The sequence below is a fragment of the Mangifera indica genome, chromosome 10 (genome assembly GCF_011075055.1).
Source record: "Mangifera indica cultivar Alphonso chromosome 10, CATAS_Mindica_2.1, whole genome shotgun sequence".
NCBI lineage: Eukaryota > Viridiplantae > Streptophyta > Magnoliopsida > Sapindales > Anacardiaceae > Mangifera > Mangifera indica.
In genome coordinates, this window is record NC_058146.1 from 4,417,554 (window position 1) to 4,429,928 (window position 12,375).

Here is a 12,375-nt window from a genome sequence, read left to right on the forward strand (position 1 = left end):
TTCATTTCGATTGAAAAAATTCGTTATATAAAAATATTATTTTACCTTAAAACCCTTTGAGAGTTTTGTAGAACTTAGTTTGATATAACATTTTGGAGTTTTATAAAGTTTCGAGAATATTGAGAATTTAAAAGTTTAATCTTTGTGATTAAGTTTATGACATATATCAATGATTTAATAAAGTACACAAATCATCTCTAATAAAAAAATCATGATGATTTAAACTATCATAACAAATATACGACCTAAATGTGCAAACAATACATTAAATGTAAGTAAAAACATTGTTTTCAAGACATGCAATAAAATAAATATTCTAATCATGTATGTAAAAAAGTAAAAATATTTCTAAAAGCCTATTCACTCCCATAAATTGGGGTAGTTATTGTGTGTTTTCTGATTCAAATGAACAAGAGATACACCAAAGAAACAATTAATTACACATTCAACATATATTGACTAGACATTTTACCTATATACAGATCGACTTAAAATATAGGTAGGATTTCTTCTATTTAAAAATAATGAGAATAGTAATCTCTAACCGTTTCAATTATTCCCACGATCTCATTAATATGTTATTTTCATCCTTTTATCATTGTGATATTATGTTTCATCCATATCATCTACCTTTATCCATTGCACAGTTATTTCTTATTTTAGCAAGATAATTGGAACAACAACTTTCACTTAAATGTTTCTGAATAATATTTAAGACCATTTTAAAAATGTTTCGCTCATTATTATTTGTTTGCGAAATTGCATACCGAAGATGTCATGGCCCATGAAAAGCCCATTGATTGAGTCCAAGAGGTCCATGTTAACTGTAAAGTAACAAACGCCTCTGCCCAAACTCAATCGTGGACGTGGAGTAAACGCTTCTCATTTTCTTTACCTTATCGGAGCCAAAACCGGTCAGTGAGGAAGTCAGCTTCTCTCTTTTTCGTCTAGTCTGTTAACTTCCACACTACGAAAAACCTCAACATCAAAATCACTCGATTCTCGATCCACTTCAATTTCTCAAATCCACGATGCTTTTCTGAGCTAAACTTCTATCGACAACACCAACAAGTTTTTATTCTTAAGTTTCGATCTCTACCTCCATGGACGACTCCTACAATAATATCTCTTCAAGCCACTTGCTTGGTTCAGTTCCCGTAAGAACTCTTAAATTTCCTTGTTGTAACTGTTGTTACCTTTTTTTTACGATTTTTTTTTTCAGTTTCTCTATTTCGATAATTTTGAAGTGATCTAGGGAAATCTATTTATTGGTCTATTTTATTTGAAGTATTAATTAGATGTTGTAGTAGTTATCTAATTCAATTGTATGTATGACGGTTCGGAGATATTTCTGGAATGTATTAATGGCGTACTGTTAGTAAGTTATGTACTGTATCTGTAGTAGCTGTGACTGTTTTAATATATAAATATGGTAACAAGGTTTAAGTTTCATTTTTCCTTCTCTGAAGTTTATTCTAGTTATTGAGGACCTCCTAAACGGGAAGGTCTCTAATGAATTTTGGGACTTTTACGACTTCATTGGACGTTAATGCAATTTCTCTTTTTAAATGCTATTATCTTGGTGTGGATCAGGATCTTGTATTCAGTGCTTTGCTTGTTAAAGTATCCAAATTTGATTTTGTGAGTGCCTAATTTTAATTGTTTTTGTTTTTCCTGTTTGTAGGCGGTTGTTGCTGAAGAAAATAAAAACACAAACTATGAGGGTACGGTTCATCTTATGGGATGTTTTGGCTGTATTTGAATTGCTTTTTTGTTTATTGATGTAGTTCAATTGATGTGAATTGAGCAAACGATCTTATTATATATTTACAGTCCCTGAAGCTAATATGCAGACATTTCCCCCAAATAATGGAGGAGCAAGTAGGCAAGGTTATCAAACTCTTGGAAGTCCACCTGGTATGTTTTCATTGTAGTTTTCATTTTATGAAAGTTTTAATGATAAGATGTGGCTAAGTCTACCGACATGGATGATTAGAAGCTTCCTAGCGAACTTTTCAAAAAAATGTCTTCTTTGTAGTACTCATTAAGACAATTTGGTGTTTGAAGCTAAAATGCAGCTCTTGCTTGCCATAGTATCACCAAAATTGGATATTCATTACAATGGTTTTGGTCCTTTTGGAGCATACAAAAAAACTTATTAAAAGGCTTATTTTTTGCTTGCCTATGCCTCAAATATCTCATTAAAATTTGAAGCTAATGGAAGATCTGTGGATCAGTTTCATTTTGTTGTCTTCCAATTATGTAAAGATGAATGTTTTGTGGGTGCGATGGTGGATAAAGCTTCTGTGTTTTACCATGGTCTGACCATTGAACGCTCTGTTTTAAATAACATAGTTATTGACTAAGATAGTGGAGAGTTCCACATTTCTGAAACATTTCGAAAACAGAAGCGCCCCAACACGTGTGAAACTTGTTGGTTAAGTTTCAGAAAATAACAAAAATTATGAAACACTTTTCTTTGAATAAAACTATCTTTGTCTAATCACTTCGTTACTTCCTTTCTCAAACCTAGTCAGTTCATCACTTGCTTTCTCAAATCTAATCACTTTGGCACTTTCTTTCTCAAAAACTTCATTTCTATCACTTGTCTTCTTCTTTCAACATAGAATCCAATCACATAAAATTGTCATCTCGTTTGTGATAATACTGTAGTCATCCGTTTTGTGGTGGCTTGACAACAAGTGCATCGCCTTTGAAGATAACAGAACTCTTGCGTTTGGACTCAGAACCAACCCTCATAGCTAGTCCGACTTTTGATTTTGTGTGTGTTTTTTATTTTCTTGTTTGATTTTCTAGTACTCTACTCAATAATTGCTAATGATTCTTGTTTCTTTCAATGTCAGAATCACAGCAAACAAATATATGAACATTTAACATCTTTAGACTAACCCTGTTGAAACCCGAAAATTTTCAGCAAAACACATCCATCATAGTTAAGGGATATATGAACATCAGCTCATATTCCTATGTTTAAAGTAATCCCTAGAGAGAATAAGATGTTTTATTGTAAAAAATTTGATTATTATGGTGGTTGTTTTTGGCAAAAACAATTAATTTCTACTTGTATATAAATAAAGTTACAAAAATATTTGTATAAAAAATTATCATTTACAGATAAACCTCTGTATATTCTAATATTTATGAGTTTTTCCATGTTGCTGTTTTCTAAATTTTTTAGAAAAGTCATGTCACTGTGTCCATTTATGCTTATTTGCGTTTCTGTGTCCATGCTACCTAGTTTATTGATAGTTTGGAATTGGGCTTCTGTGACTAATTGTAGTGATGCATGAAATTTTAACTTCTATTTGGTTTGGCACTGTATATTTTAGAGTAGGACTAGTTTGATTGTGTGTAGTGGACCAACAAAGTTTGCATGGTTGATATAAGGGAGTGACTTGTGTGAAAGTCTTTTACGATATAAATTGGTGAAGGGAAAACTAGCTCAAGGACAAAATCTTTGTTTCTGCGTTCTTAATTGCAAGACCACCTCTTTTTTTTTTTTTTTTTTTTAAGGTTTTTCTGGACCTCTTAGATTTCCGGTAAACTTTATTGAAGTAGTTATTTAGCTGCATATGCCTTGTGAACATGGGATTTCTTCTGAGGGTTACTGGCAAACTACCTGCATATATATCAGTTTTCCTGGATCAATGGGCAGACTGAATATATCCTGTCAGACTAGAGGCTGAATAAAATCCCCTTGTCTGACTGTCTGGTTGCATGAAATGGGAATAGCTATTCTTAAGTGTTTCTGTAGTGTGGTTAGGAGGGCATTGGAAGATGATGAAAGTGGTCAATCAATATGTTCTTTTCCTTGGTAGTACTTAGTATGTTCCAGGATTATCTTTTCAGGTGGGTTTTGATATTTTCTAAAATTATTCTCAGAAATGTTAAATTTTTGTTGCATGTACAAGCAGATCTGTGATGGTAGATTTTGCTATGGGTTTGTTGATTCCTTTATACAATGGTACTCTCTCACCTTCACATTTAACAATCTATCTGACCTTGCACTCATGCAGAAAGCTTTGAGCAACAACCAGCAAACAATTGGAGGGGAGTATTTAGTGTCGCATCATACCAGCAATATTTTAATGTGGATACAGATATTGTCATGAACAGATTGATGAGTTCCTTGTACCCCTTTACTGGAGATTTTTTCAGCAAGATTGAAGCCAACCCTGATCTGTGAGTTATGCAATTTTCCCTTTCCTTTTTTGTATCTCATATTGAAAAAGATGGTCAATCTTTTGTTAGATCTTGTGCAGTGGTGCTAGAGGTTTAGGGATCAAGTCATTCTCATACCAACCCTGGCAGTGAATCAACATTAAAATCTGGTTATTAAACATGGTAGAACTGTGGTGTTTCACCAAATATGAAACATAATGATGCAAATCACATATTACTTAATCGATATTTTGGCAGTACTTTTTTTCTGCATGTGCAAAATAAGATGTTGCAAATCATCAGTTGGTGTATTTATAGAAAAATCAATTGTTGTCAGCTTTTATGATGGAGCAAACAATTTAGCACTTAAAGAAGGATATAAATTAGAATGGAGGAAACATTGTATCTTTTTTCTTTTTGTTGATAATCTAATGTCTGATGACTGATATTGCATTGTGATCTAATATGATGGTTCAACGTGTATCAATTTCTTTTTTGTTTGAATATGTTAGATATGGGCTTATCTGGATCTCCACTACATTGGTATTTGTGCTAGCTTCACTTGGAAACTGTGCCACATACCTCATGGAAAAACATACTAGCAGCAGTACTTCTTGGAGCTTTGATGTCAGCTATGTAAATATGGCAGCAAGTGTTACCTACGGTTATGCCATTTTGGTGCCCCTGGCATATTACTTTTTGATAAAGTATATGGGTTCAAATGCTAGCCTTGTTCGATTTTGGTGCCTGTGGGGATACTCTCTCTTCGTCTTTATTTTGAGCTCTGTGAGTATTTGCATTTTGCTTAGACTCCTCTCTTTCTTTTATTTAAAAAATTCTCTTCCTCTCTTTTAAAAATTACAATAACCTTAGAAAAGTGTAATGTTAATTCTGAAGTATTCATTCTTTCTTCAGCATATCTAATTTCTGGCCGTTGTATTTCTTGCTAATCAGTGAGCACTAAGAATTACCTTTATAAGTATAGCTGACAACCGTAGTCTCTTCTTTTTAAATCTTGAAACCATTTTAAATTCTGCTAGTACCTAAAAAAGATATGTTTTTTGAGTATCCTTACAATTGTCTAACATATACTTTATGCAAAATTTCAGTTTTTACTTCTTATTCCTGTCGAGTTTCTCCGGTGGATCATCATACTTCTTGCCGGGACCGTCTCATCTTGCTTTGTCGCATTAAATCTGAAATCTTATATAGAGGGGAATGACCTCACAATACTGGTGGTTGCTTCATTTTTTCTGCAAATGGCTCTGGCAGTCTTCATCAAGGCCTGGTTCTTTCCATAGCCCTTAGTCTCCGAGGTCCAATTTTGAACCTGCTGTGTGCTTCTTCCTGGGAACCGTATGATATCCTTTGAAACTTGGTTCGGAAGCATTTATTTCTGTATGTTTTGAGATAGGTGATTTGAAATGGTCACATTGTAGTTCAGTTAAAAGAGTTTGAAACATGCTACATTAAAAGAGTCTGAACGAGTGAATTCTTGTACTAATTTTGCATGGATGGTGTTGGACTACAGCCTTTAGAAGCCCAACATGACACATATTACTTAGGAGTAATATTAGATCTTCGAATTTTCACGTTTGACATTTTGGATTATCTTAATTCTGATCATAATCTTGCTTATAATTATAAAGGGCCATAAGGCTACAATAATTAAGTTGTGTCCACAAAACCAGATTTAGCCAACGAAACGAACTTGCCTAGCAAAATTCTAATCCACTAACTCGTCTTGTAATATTGAACTCTTAATGATAAGAAGATCACCCATTCAATCTTAATGAATCTCAATTAAGTATGATTGATTGATGGCATTTTTATGGTTTAGCAATGGCCAATTATCTGATGAAGTCCCTGACACTTGTCTCCGAAAATGCATACGTGTCCCTTTCAAAAATCTACAGTCCTCTGACCAGCCGCATAACATGGATCTCAACTTCTTCTTTAAATATTTCTAAATCTTTTTGTAGTGTTTCCCAAAACTACGTCCATCTGCACAGCCGCCGCGTATTATTTTGAGTGTAACACGAACTCCTTCCTGCCTCCGCTTAACCAATCATTGCCTTCCACATTCTTCAGTCCTTACGTGGCACTCTTTCATTCGAAACAAAAACCAGTTTGAATCCGTCACGTTCTCTGTGTGTGTGTACTTTGTTGGGTTTGGTTTTTCAGGTGGCTGAGCAGTCATCTTAAAAGGCTTCCCTAAGAAACTCTACCTGAATGCCGACTCCTCTTGTATCCGCAATGAGTTGGAACGGTTATACCCGTGCTGAGTTAGACACGGAAAACACCGATAACATGGATTCCTCTCGAGTTTTTGTTAAGGATGTGAAGCGTATTGTTGTGAAGGTGCTTAAAATATTCTCCTCAAGTAACTTTTGTTTGTGATAAAACTTTTAGTTATGTTAGTGGTTCCTTTTGGTTCATTAAAGGGAAGATTCCGGATTGACGTTTCATTTTTTTCATGCATCGTTTGAATAGCGTCGATGTATATATTCTTGGTTATGAGATCAGGACTGTGTTTATTTTTTATCCTTAATTGAAGATTCGTATATACTATGAAACGACAAAAGATTGTCTTTCTATTTCTTAGTGTTTGGTAATTTATCGGCATGAGTGATATAAACTATATTGAGAAAATGCATTTGGTTGGCTTATTTTTAACCAGAGTTGCCAGATCGTGAATCATAAGTCGAGGGTTAGTTTCATAATTCCTGTATGTTAATGACATCGTTATCTTCACAAGGATAAATTGTATACTACATTTAAGTAATCTGTATTGATATTATGTATGTGCATGTATAACTTTGCTTTTATTAATTATAATGTTAACTAGCTTAATTTTTTATTCAATTTATTAAAGGTTGGAACTGCTGTTGTTACTCGAAGTGATGGAAGATTAGCGCTTGGAAGACTAGGAGCGCTTTGTGAGCAAGTAAGCTTGTAGATTTTTGTTAGCTTTGTTTGCCAATTTTGAGATCTGGGCATTTTAATTTTATCCAAATGAAATTGCAGATTAAAGAGTTGAACTCACAAGGATATGAGATTATTTTGGTGTCGTCAGGTGCTGTTGGCCTGGGTCGCCAAAGGCTTAAATACAGAAGACTGATCAACAGCAGGTCTTTATTTTATTCTACTTTTGTATGAGTTAGAGGATTTTGAATTTGAACATTGCTGAGTGAGGCCTCTCTTCACAAAATAAGTATTTTGTTTTCACAGACATGATTATGATGCAATAGCTTTTCATCTCTTACAGTTTTGCTGATCTTCAAAAACCACAAGTTGAGCTTGATGGGAAGGCCTGTGCAGCTGTTGGCCAAAATAGTATCATGGCTCTTTATGACACATTGTTTGGCGAGGTCCTTAGGAGATATATATACCTTTTTCTCTGTTTTGCTACTATATTAAAGCATAATTAAATTGTTTCTTGGATTTCCACTTTAAGTATGCTGACATTTTTGTTTTATTGCAGCTGGATATGACATCTGCACAACTTCTTGTGACAGATAATGATTTTAGGGATAAAGATTTCAGAAGGCAACTTAATGAAACTGTGAAATCTTTGTTATCTCTGAGGGTTATTCCTGTATTTAATGAAAATGATGCTGTCAGTACAAGAAAAGCACCATATGAGGCATGCCACACTTTTTCGATGCTGTTTATTCTGGGAATATTTCATTTAATTAATTACTAGTTTTCACCTTGCCTTAGTGCTTAATTTTATATTTTTTGAACTTATCTAATATACAAATTGATATTTTCTTTCTCACTCTTATAAGAAACATAGCCTCTGTAATGTTTTAGTCAATAATTGATGCATTTGCTACTGTTATAGTTATGATGATTTGCATGCTTTGCAGGACTCTTCCGGTATATTCTGGGATAATGATAGCTTAGCAGCTTTACTGGCTTTGGAGTTAAAAGCTGATCTTCTTGTTTTATTGAGTGACGTCGAGGGTCTATACAGTGGCCCTCCATCTGATCCACAGTCGGAGCTAATCCAGACATACATTAGGGAGAAGCATCAGAGTGAAATAACTTTTGGAGACAAGTCTAGAGTGGGAAGAGGTGGCATGACTGCCAAGGTAAAAGCTGCTGTCAATGCAGCTTATGCTGGCATCCCTGTGGTTATCACCAGGTATACTCCCATCTTATATCCTAAAACATAGTTCAAAATTTCAACATTTGCAAATTAAGGAACCTGAGTGACACGTCTTGGGTGGATATAGCCCATATTTATCATGTGGATGCACTTTACAGGCTCCGTATATTATGTAATGTTTACTTCAGGTTTCTACTAGGTAGCTAGTGTATGATAGTGCAATAATTTCCTTGTATTTCTTTTGAAGTGGGTTCTCTGCTGAAAATATTATCAAAGTTCTACAAGGAGAGGCTATCGGTACCCTTTTCCACCAAGATGCACATTTGTTGGCTGGAAACAATGAAGTAGGTCCTCATCAGATGGCAGTTGCAGCGAGGGATTGTTCTAGACGGCTTCAGGTAACATCGAATCGCATAGTGCTTAAGAAGTTTGATAAGTTTATGTTAATTGGAAAATTTTACACAATTCTTTTGCAAGTAGAAAGGGGCAGTATCTTCCACCCAAATAACATGGTGCAAGACTTATGCTTTGGTTTGCAACATTAATTGCTGTGTAATACCTACAGGCCTTGTCTTCAGAAGAGAGGAAAAAGATTTTGCTGGATATAGCTGATGCCTTGGAAGCTAATGAAAGCAAGATCATGGCTGAAAATGCTGCTGATGTTGCAGCTGCACAAGAGGCTGGATATGATAAATCGTTGATATCTCGCCTGGCTCTGAAGTCAGAGAAGGCAAGACATTGTCTATACATTTAGCTATTTCTAATTAGTGTTGGTGCTTTTTGTCTTCTATTCTGTCATTATTTATTTTTTTTGCTAATTCCCTTGTGCATGATGTTTTAATTGAAACTTGTCTATATTTATCAAATTGCACAGATTATGTTTAGATTATTCTGTACTTGACAGATTTCAAGCCTTGCAAAAAATATTCATGTGCTTGCAAGCATGGCAGACCCAATTGGTCATATTTTGAAGAGAACCCAGGTAATGAAAAGACTTTCAAATACATTAAAAATAGCCCTTTGAGGCTGTGAATTGTTTTCTTCAAATCTTGATTTCCACACTTAGTAAACAACTTATTAAGTTTACTCAAAAAATTTTGAGGCATACAAACTGCACCTGAAACTATCTTTTGGCTATAAAAGTATATAATTATTATGTCTTGGACTATTTGTATAGAGATATTCTAGACTACCAATATATCCCTTGTGTAGAATGTTGATCTGAGATGTTTCTGATGGATTTTGCATCAGCTTGCAGATGGGCTCATCTTGGAGAAAACTTCGTGTCCCTTGGGTGTTCTCCTGATTGTTTTTGAGTCTCGACCTGATGCACTAGTACAAGTAAATGTGATTCGTTGTAACAAATATCATTTATGACATTTGTTGTTGTATTTGCATTGTATTTACCTCTTTATTTATTCATTTACTTTTCTTTTTCATGATTTTAATAGATAGCTTCATTGGCAATCCGAAGTGGGAATGGGCTTTTGTTGAAAGGGGGTAAAGAGGCCAAGTGTTCAAATGAAATATTGCATAAGGTTTGATATCTTAGAGTTAAATAATTGTTATGCAATATACCAAGTGAAGTTTTTAAGTTCTGTCATTCATGTTATAGATTATTACTAAAGCCATCCCAGAAAAAGTTGGTGAAAGACTGATTGGACTCGTGACTTCGAGAGATGAGATTTCTGATCTGCTTAAGGTGGATGGATTTGTATTGATTAGAGCGTGTCAATTTTTAAAATGATATTTGAATACCTATAAGTGAATTCTGTGTCTTTCTTTGTGTGCTAGCTTGATGATGTGATTGATCTTGTAATCCCAAGAGGAAGCAACAGACTTGTTACTCAAATCAAGGGATCAACTAAAATTCCTGTTCTAGGCCATGCTGGTGAGATATATAATCCATGGAATCTAATTTGTTGAATATATGCTTTCTCATAGGAATCAACTAATTTGCAATTTTGTCACTCAGATGGAATTTGCCATGTATATGTTGATAAATCTGCCAATATGGAGATGGTGAAGCAAATAGTTTTGGATGCAAAATTAGATTACCCTGCAGCCTGTAATGCAATGGTAATATGTTATGTTTATGGGCTTCTGATATTTTTTATATGCTCTTTATAGTATTAGTGCAAGCTTAGATTTTAAGATGTTAATTTGTATGTCTCAAAATGTCAGCCTCTTAGCGCTCCATTCTTTTTTGATGTTTCCAGGAAACGCTTCTTGTTCACAAGGATTTGGTGTCAACTGATGGGTTCAATGACCTTATTGTTAAACTTCGCACCGAAGGTAGGGCTCCACGCAAAAAAGTTATAAAGTCTTGTGTTGATACTGTTAAACTGAGAATTACTGAGAGGTACTGATGCTTCTGCAGGTGTCACTTTATTCGGTGGCCCAAAAGCCAGCACCTTGCTTAGTGTTCCAGAGGCAGATTCATTACACCATGAGTACAACTCAATGGCATGCACTATTGAAGTTGTGGATGACGTATATACAGCCATTGATCATATACATCAATACGGAAGGTATGTTCCTTTTGCTTTCAGATCTAATGAATCATTATATTTCTCTCTATTTCTCCAGGCACAAACTTGCACATGGTTGTTTAAAATTAACGTGGAGATGAATAACTGCATTTTCTCTTCATTGGCAGTGGTCATACTGAATGCATCATAGCAGAAGATCAGGAAGCCGCAAAAGTTTTTCTGCTCAGGGTTGACAGGTGAGCCAACTTATTTTCTTAAATTTAATACACTGGTTTAGCAGTCTTCATAATTTATAGCAGAAGATGATGTTAATGTGGGTTGTTGCTTTGACAGTGCTGCTGTTTTCCATAATGCAAGCACAAGATTTTGTGATGGGGCTCGATTCGGACTTGGTGCTGAGGTAGTATATCATCTAGCTGGTTATCGAATATTTCTGATCAATTTGTTTAGAGTTGTGTTATCCCATAGTTGATTCTCTTTTGTACCTAACTAGGTTGGCATAAGCACAAGCCGAATTCATGCTCGGGGTCCAGTAGGAGTTGAAGGATTGTTAACTACTAGATGGTATGAATATTTGCTTATGATGTTGGTGTGATAACAGAAGGTTTCTTGATTATAGAGTATTTCCTCTAGGGTTGTCATTTTATAAATTATCCTTAGACCAACATTGATTGAAATTTACTGCATTTATTCATAAAAACTGCACTCATGCAACTGACAAATGCATTTTTAAATTGCTACACAAAATATGTTGGTTGTTGAGGGCATGGTTTCAAACTGGTTTATCACATGATTTAACAAGTATTTAGAAGTTGGTGGTGTCCAATTGCAAAGTTTAACTAGTGAAATATACCTATGCATGCCTTATTGGAAAGGCATATCATCTCTATTATTTATATATTTCCAGAAGATTGTGCAGTATGAGAAAATCATCAGTCTGTAAACACTCTTAGTTGTCATTTGGTTGTCCATCTGCAGGATTCTTAGAGGAAGTGGACAAGTGGTGGGTGGTGATAAGGGAGTGGATTATATTCACAAAGACATAGGTATTGAGTCCTAAATTTATACTTAGAGATTTACATCCAGCATACAAGAAGCAGTTTTTGTGGGCTCTTGGTATTGCTACTTTAATTTGATTCGTGTAGCAGCACAGTTTTATAAGGTGCTGAAAGTATTAGTCTGATTCTGTCTCCATAGATAGTTTTACTGCCCCATTCAATAAGCATTTTGTATCAGTTTAGGAATATTTAAGTAGTTGACATTGTCATTCCCTTATCGGGACATGTAATAAATTTTGCAGTTTAGTGAATGATTTTTTTAATATTATGTGTAACCCCTATTGCTTGGTATGTTGTGGCTGTGCCTTGCAGCATTTTGTAATTAGAAATCTTAAATTGCACTTTTTAATGTCCTTCCTGTCAAACGGTTCCTATCTATATCCGGCTTACCTTCCATAGGTTTTGGTTCCGATTGTTTGGAACCTACGAGTACCAGTTTCACTCCAGGTTTTAGACCCTCAGGACCAGGAACCCACTGGGCTCTGGGTCAGCCTTTTTCTTTCCAATGGTGACTTAGATTGAAAGGATC

At 34.9% G+C, this 12,375-nt stretch overlaps 2 protein-coding genes across 3 annotated transcripts; both read left to right on the plus strand.

The window, feature by feature from the left end:
• The first annotated feature begins 836 nt into the window (after window positions 1–836).
• LOC123227560 (protein YIPF1 homolog) lies at window positions 837–5,771 on the plus strand. The gene is made up of 6 exons (XM_044652598.1): window positions 837–1,157; window positions 1,685–1,724; window positions 1,834–1,917; window positions 4,038–4,203; window positions 4,695–4,968; window positions 5,292–5,771. The coding sequence occupies exons 1-6, from the start codon at window positions 1,104–1,106 to the stop codon at window positions 5,481–5,483; spliced, it is 810 nt and encodes a 269-aa protein (XP_044508533.1). The 5' UTR covers window positions 837–1,103; the 3' UTR covers window positions 5,484–5,771.
• A 101-nt stretch (window positions 5,772–5,872) lies between these two features.
• On the plus strand, window positions 5,873–12,106 carry LOC123227551 (delta-1-pyrroline-5-carboxylate synthase-like). Of its 2 annotated transcripts, XM_044652577.1 has the most exons (20): window positions 5,873–6,543; window positions 7,058–7,129; window positions 7,210–7,313; window positions 7,451–7,553; window positions 7,667–7,828; window positions 8,055–8,332; window positions 8,544–8,694; window positions 8,862–9,026; window positions 9,201–9,278; window positions 9,548–9,637; window positions 9,748–9,834; window positions 9,912–9,998; window positions 10,091–10,187; window positions 10,272–10,375; window positions 10,516–10,591; window positions 10,677–10,827; window positions 10,956–11,024; window positions 11,122–11,188; window positions 11,282–11,352; window positions 11,767–12,106. In XM_044652577.1, the coding sequence occupies exons 1-20, from the start codon at window positions 6,415–6,417 to the stop codon at window positions 11,846–11,848; spliced, it is 2,223 nt and encodes a 740-aa protein (XP_044508512.1). In that variant the 5' UTR covers window positions 5,873–6,414; the 3' UTR covers window positions 11,849–12,106. The 2 variants fall into 2 exon arrangements, with proteins under 2 accessions (XP_044508512.1, XP_044508513.1); XM_044652578.1 differs by lacking the exon at window positions 9,912–9,998.
• The last annotated feature ends 269 nt before the right edge of the window (window positions 12,107–12,375 follow it).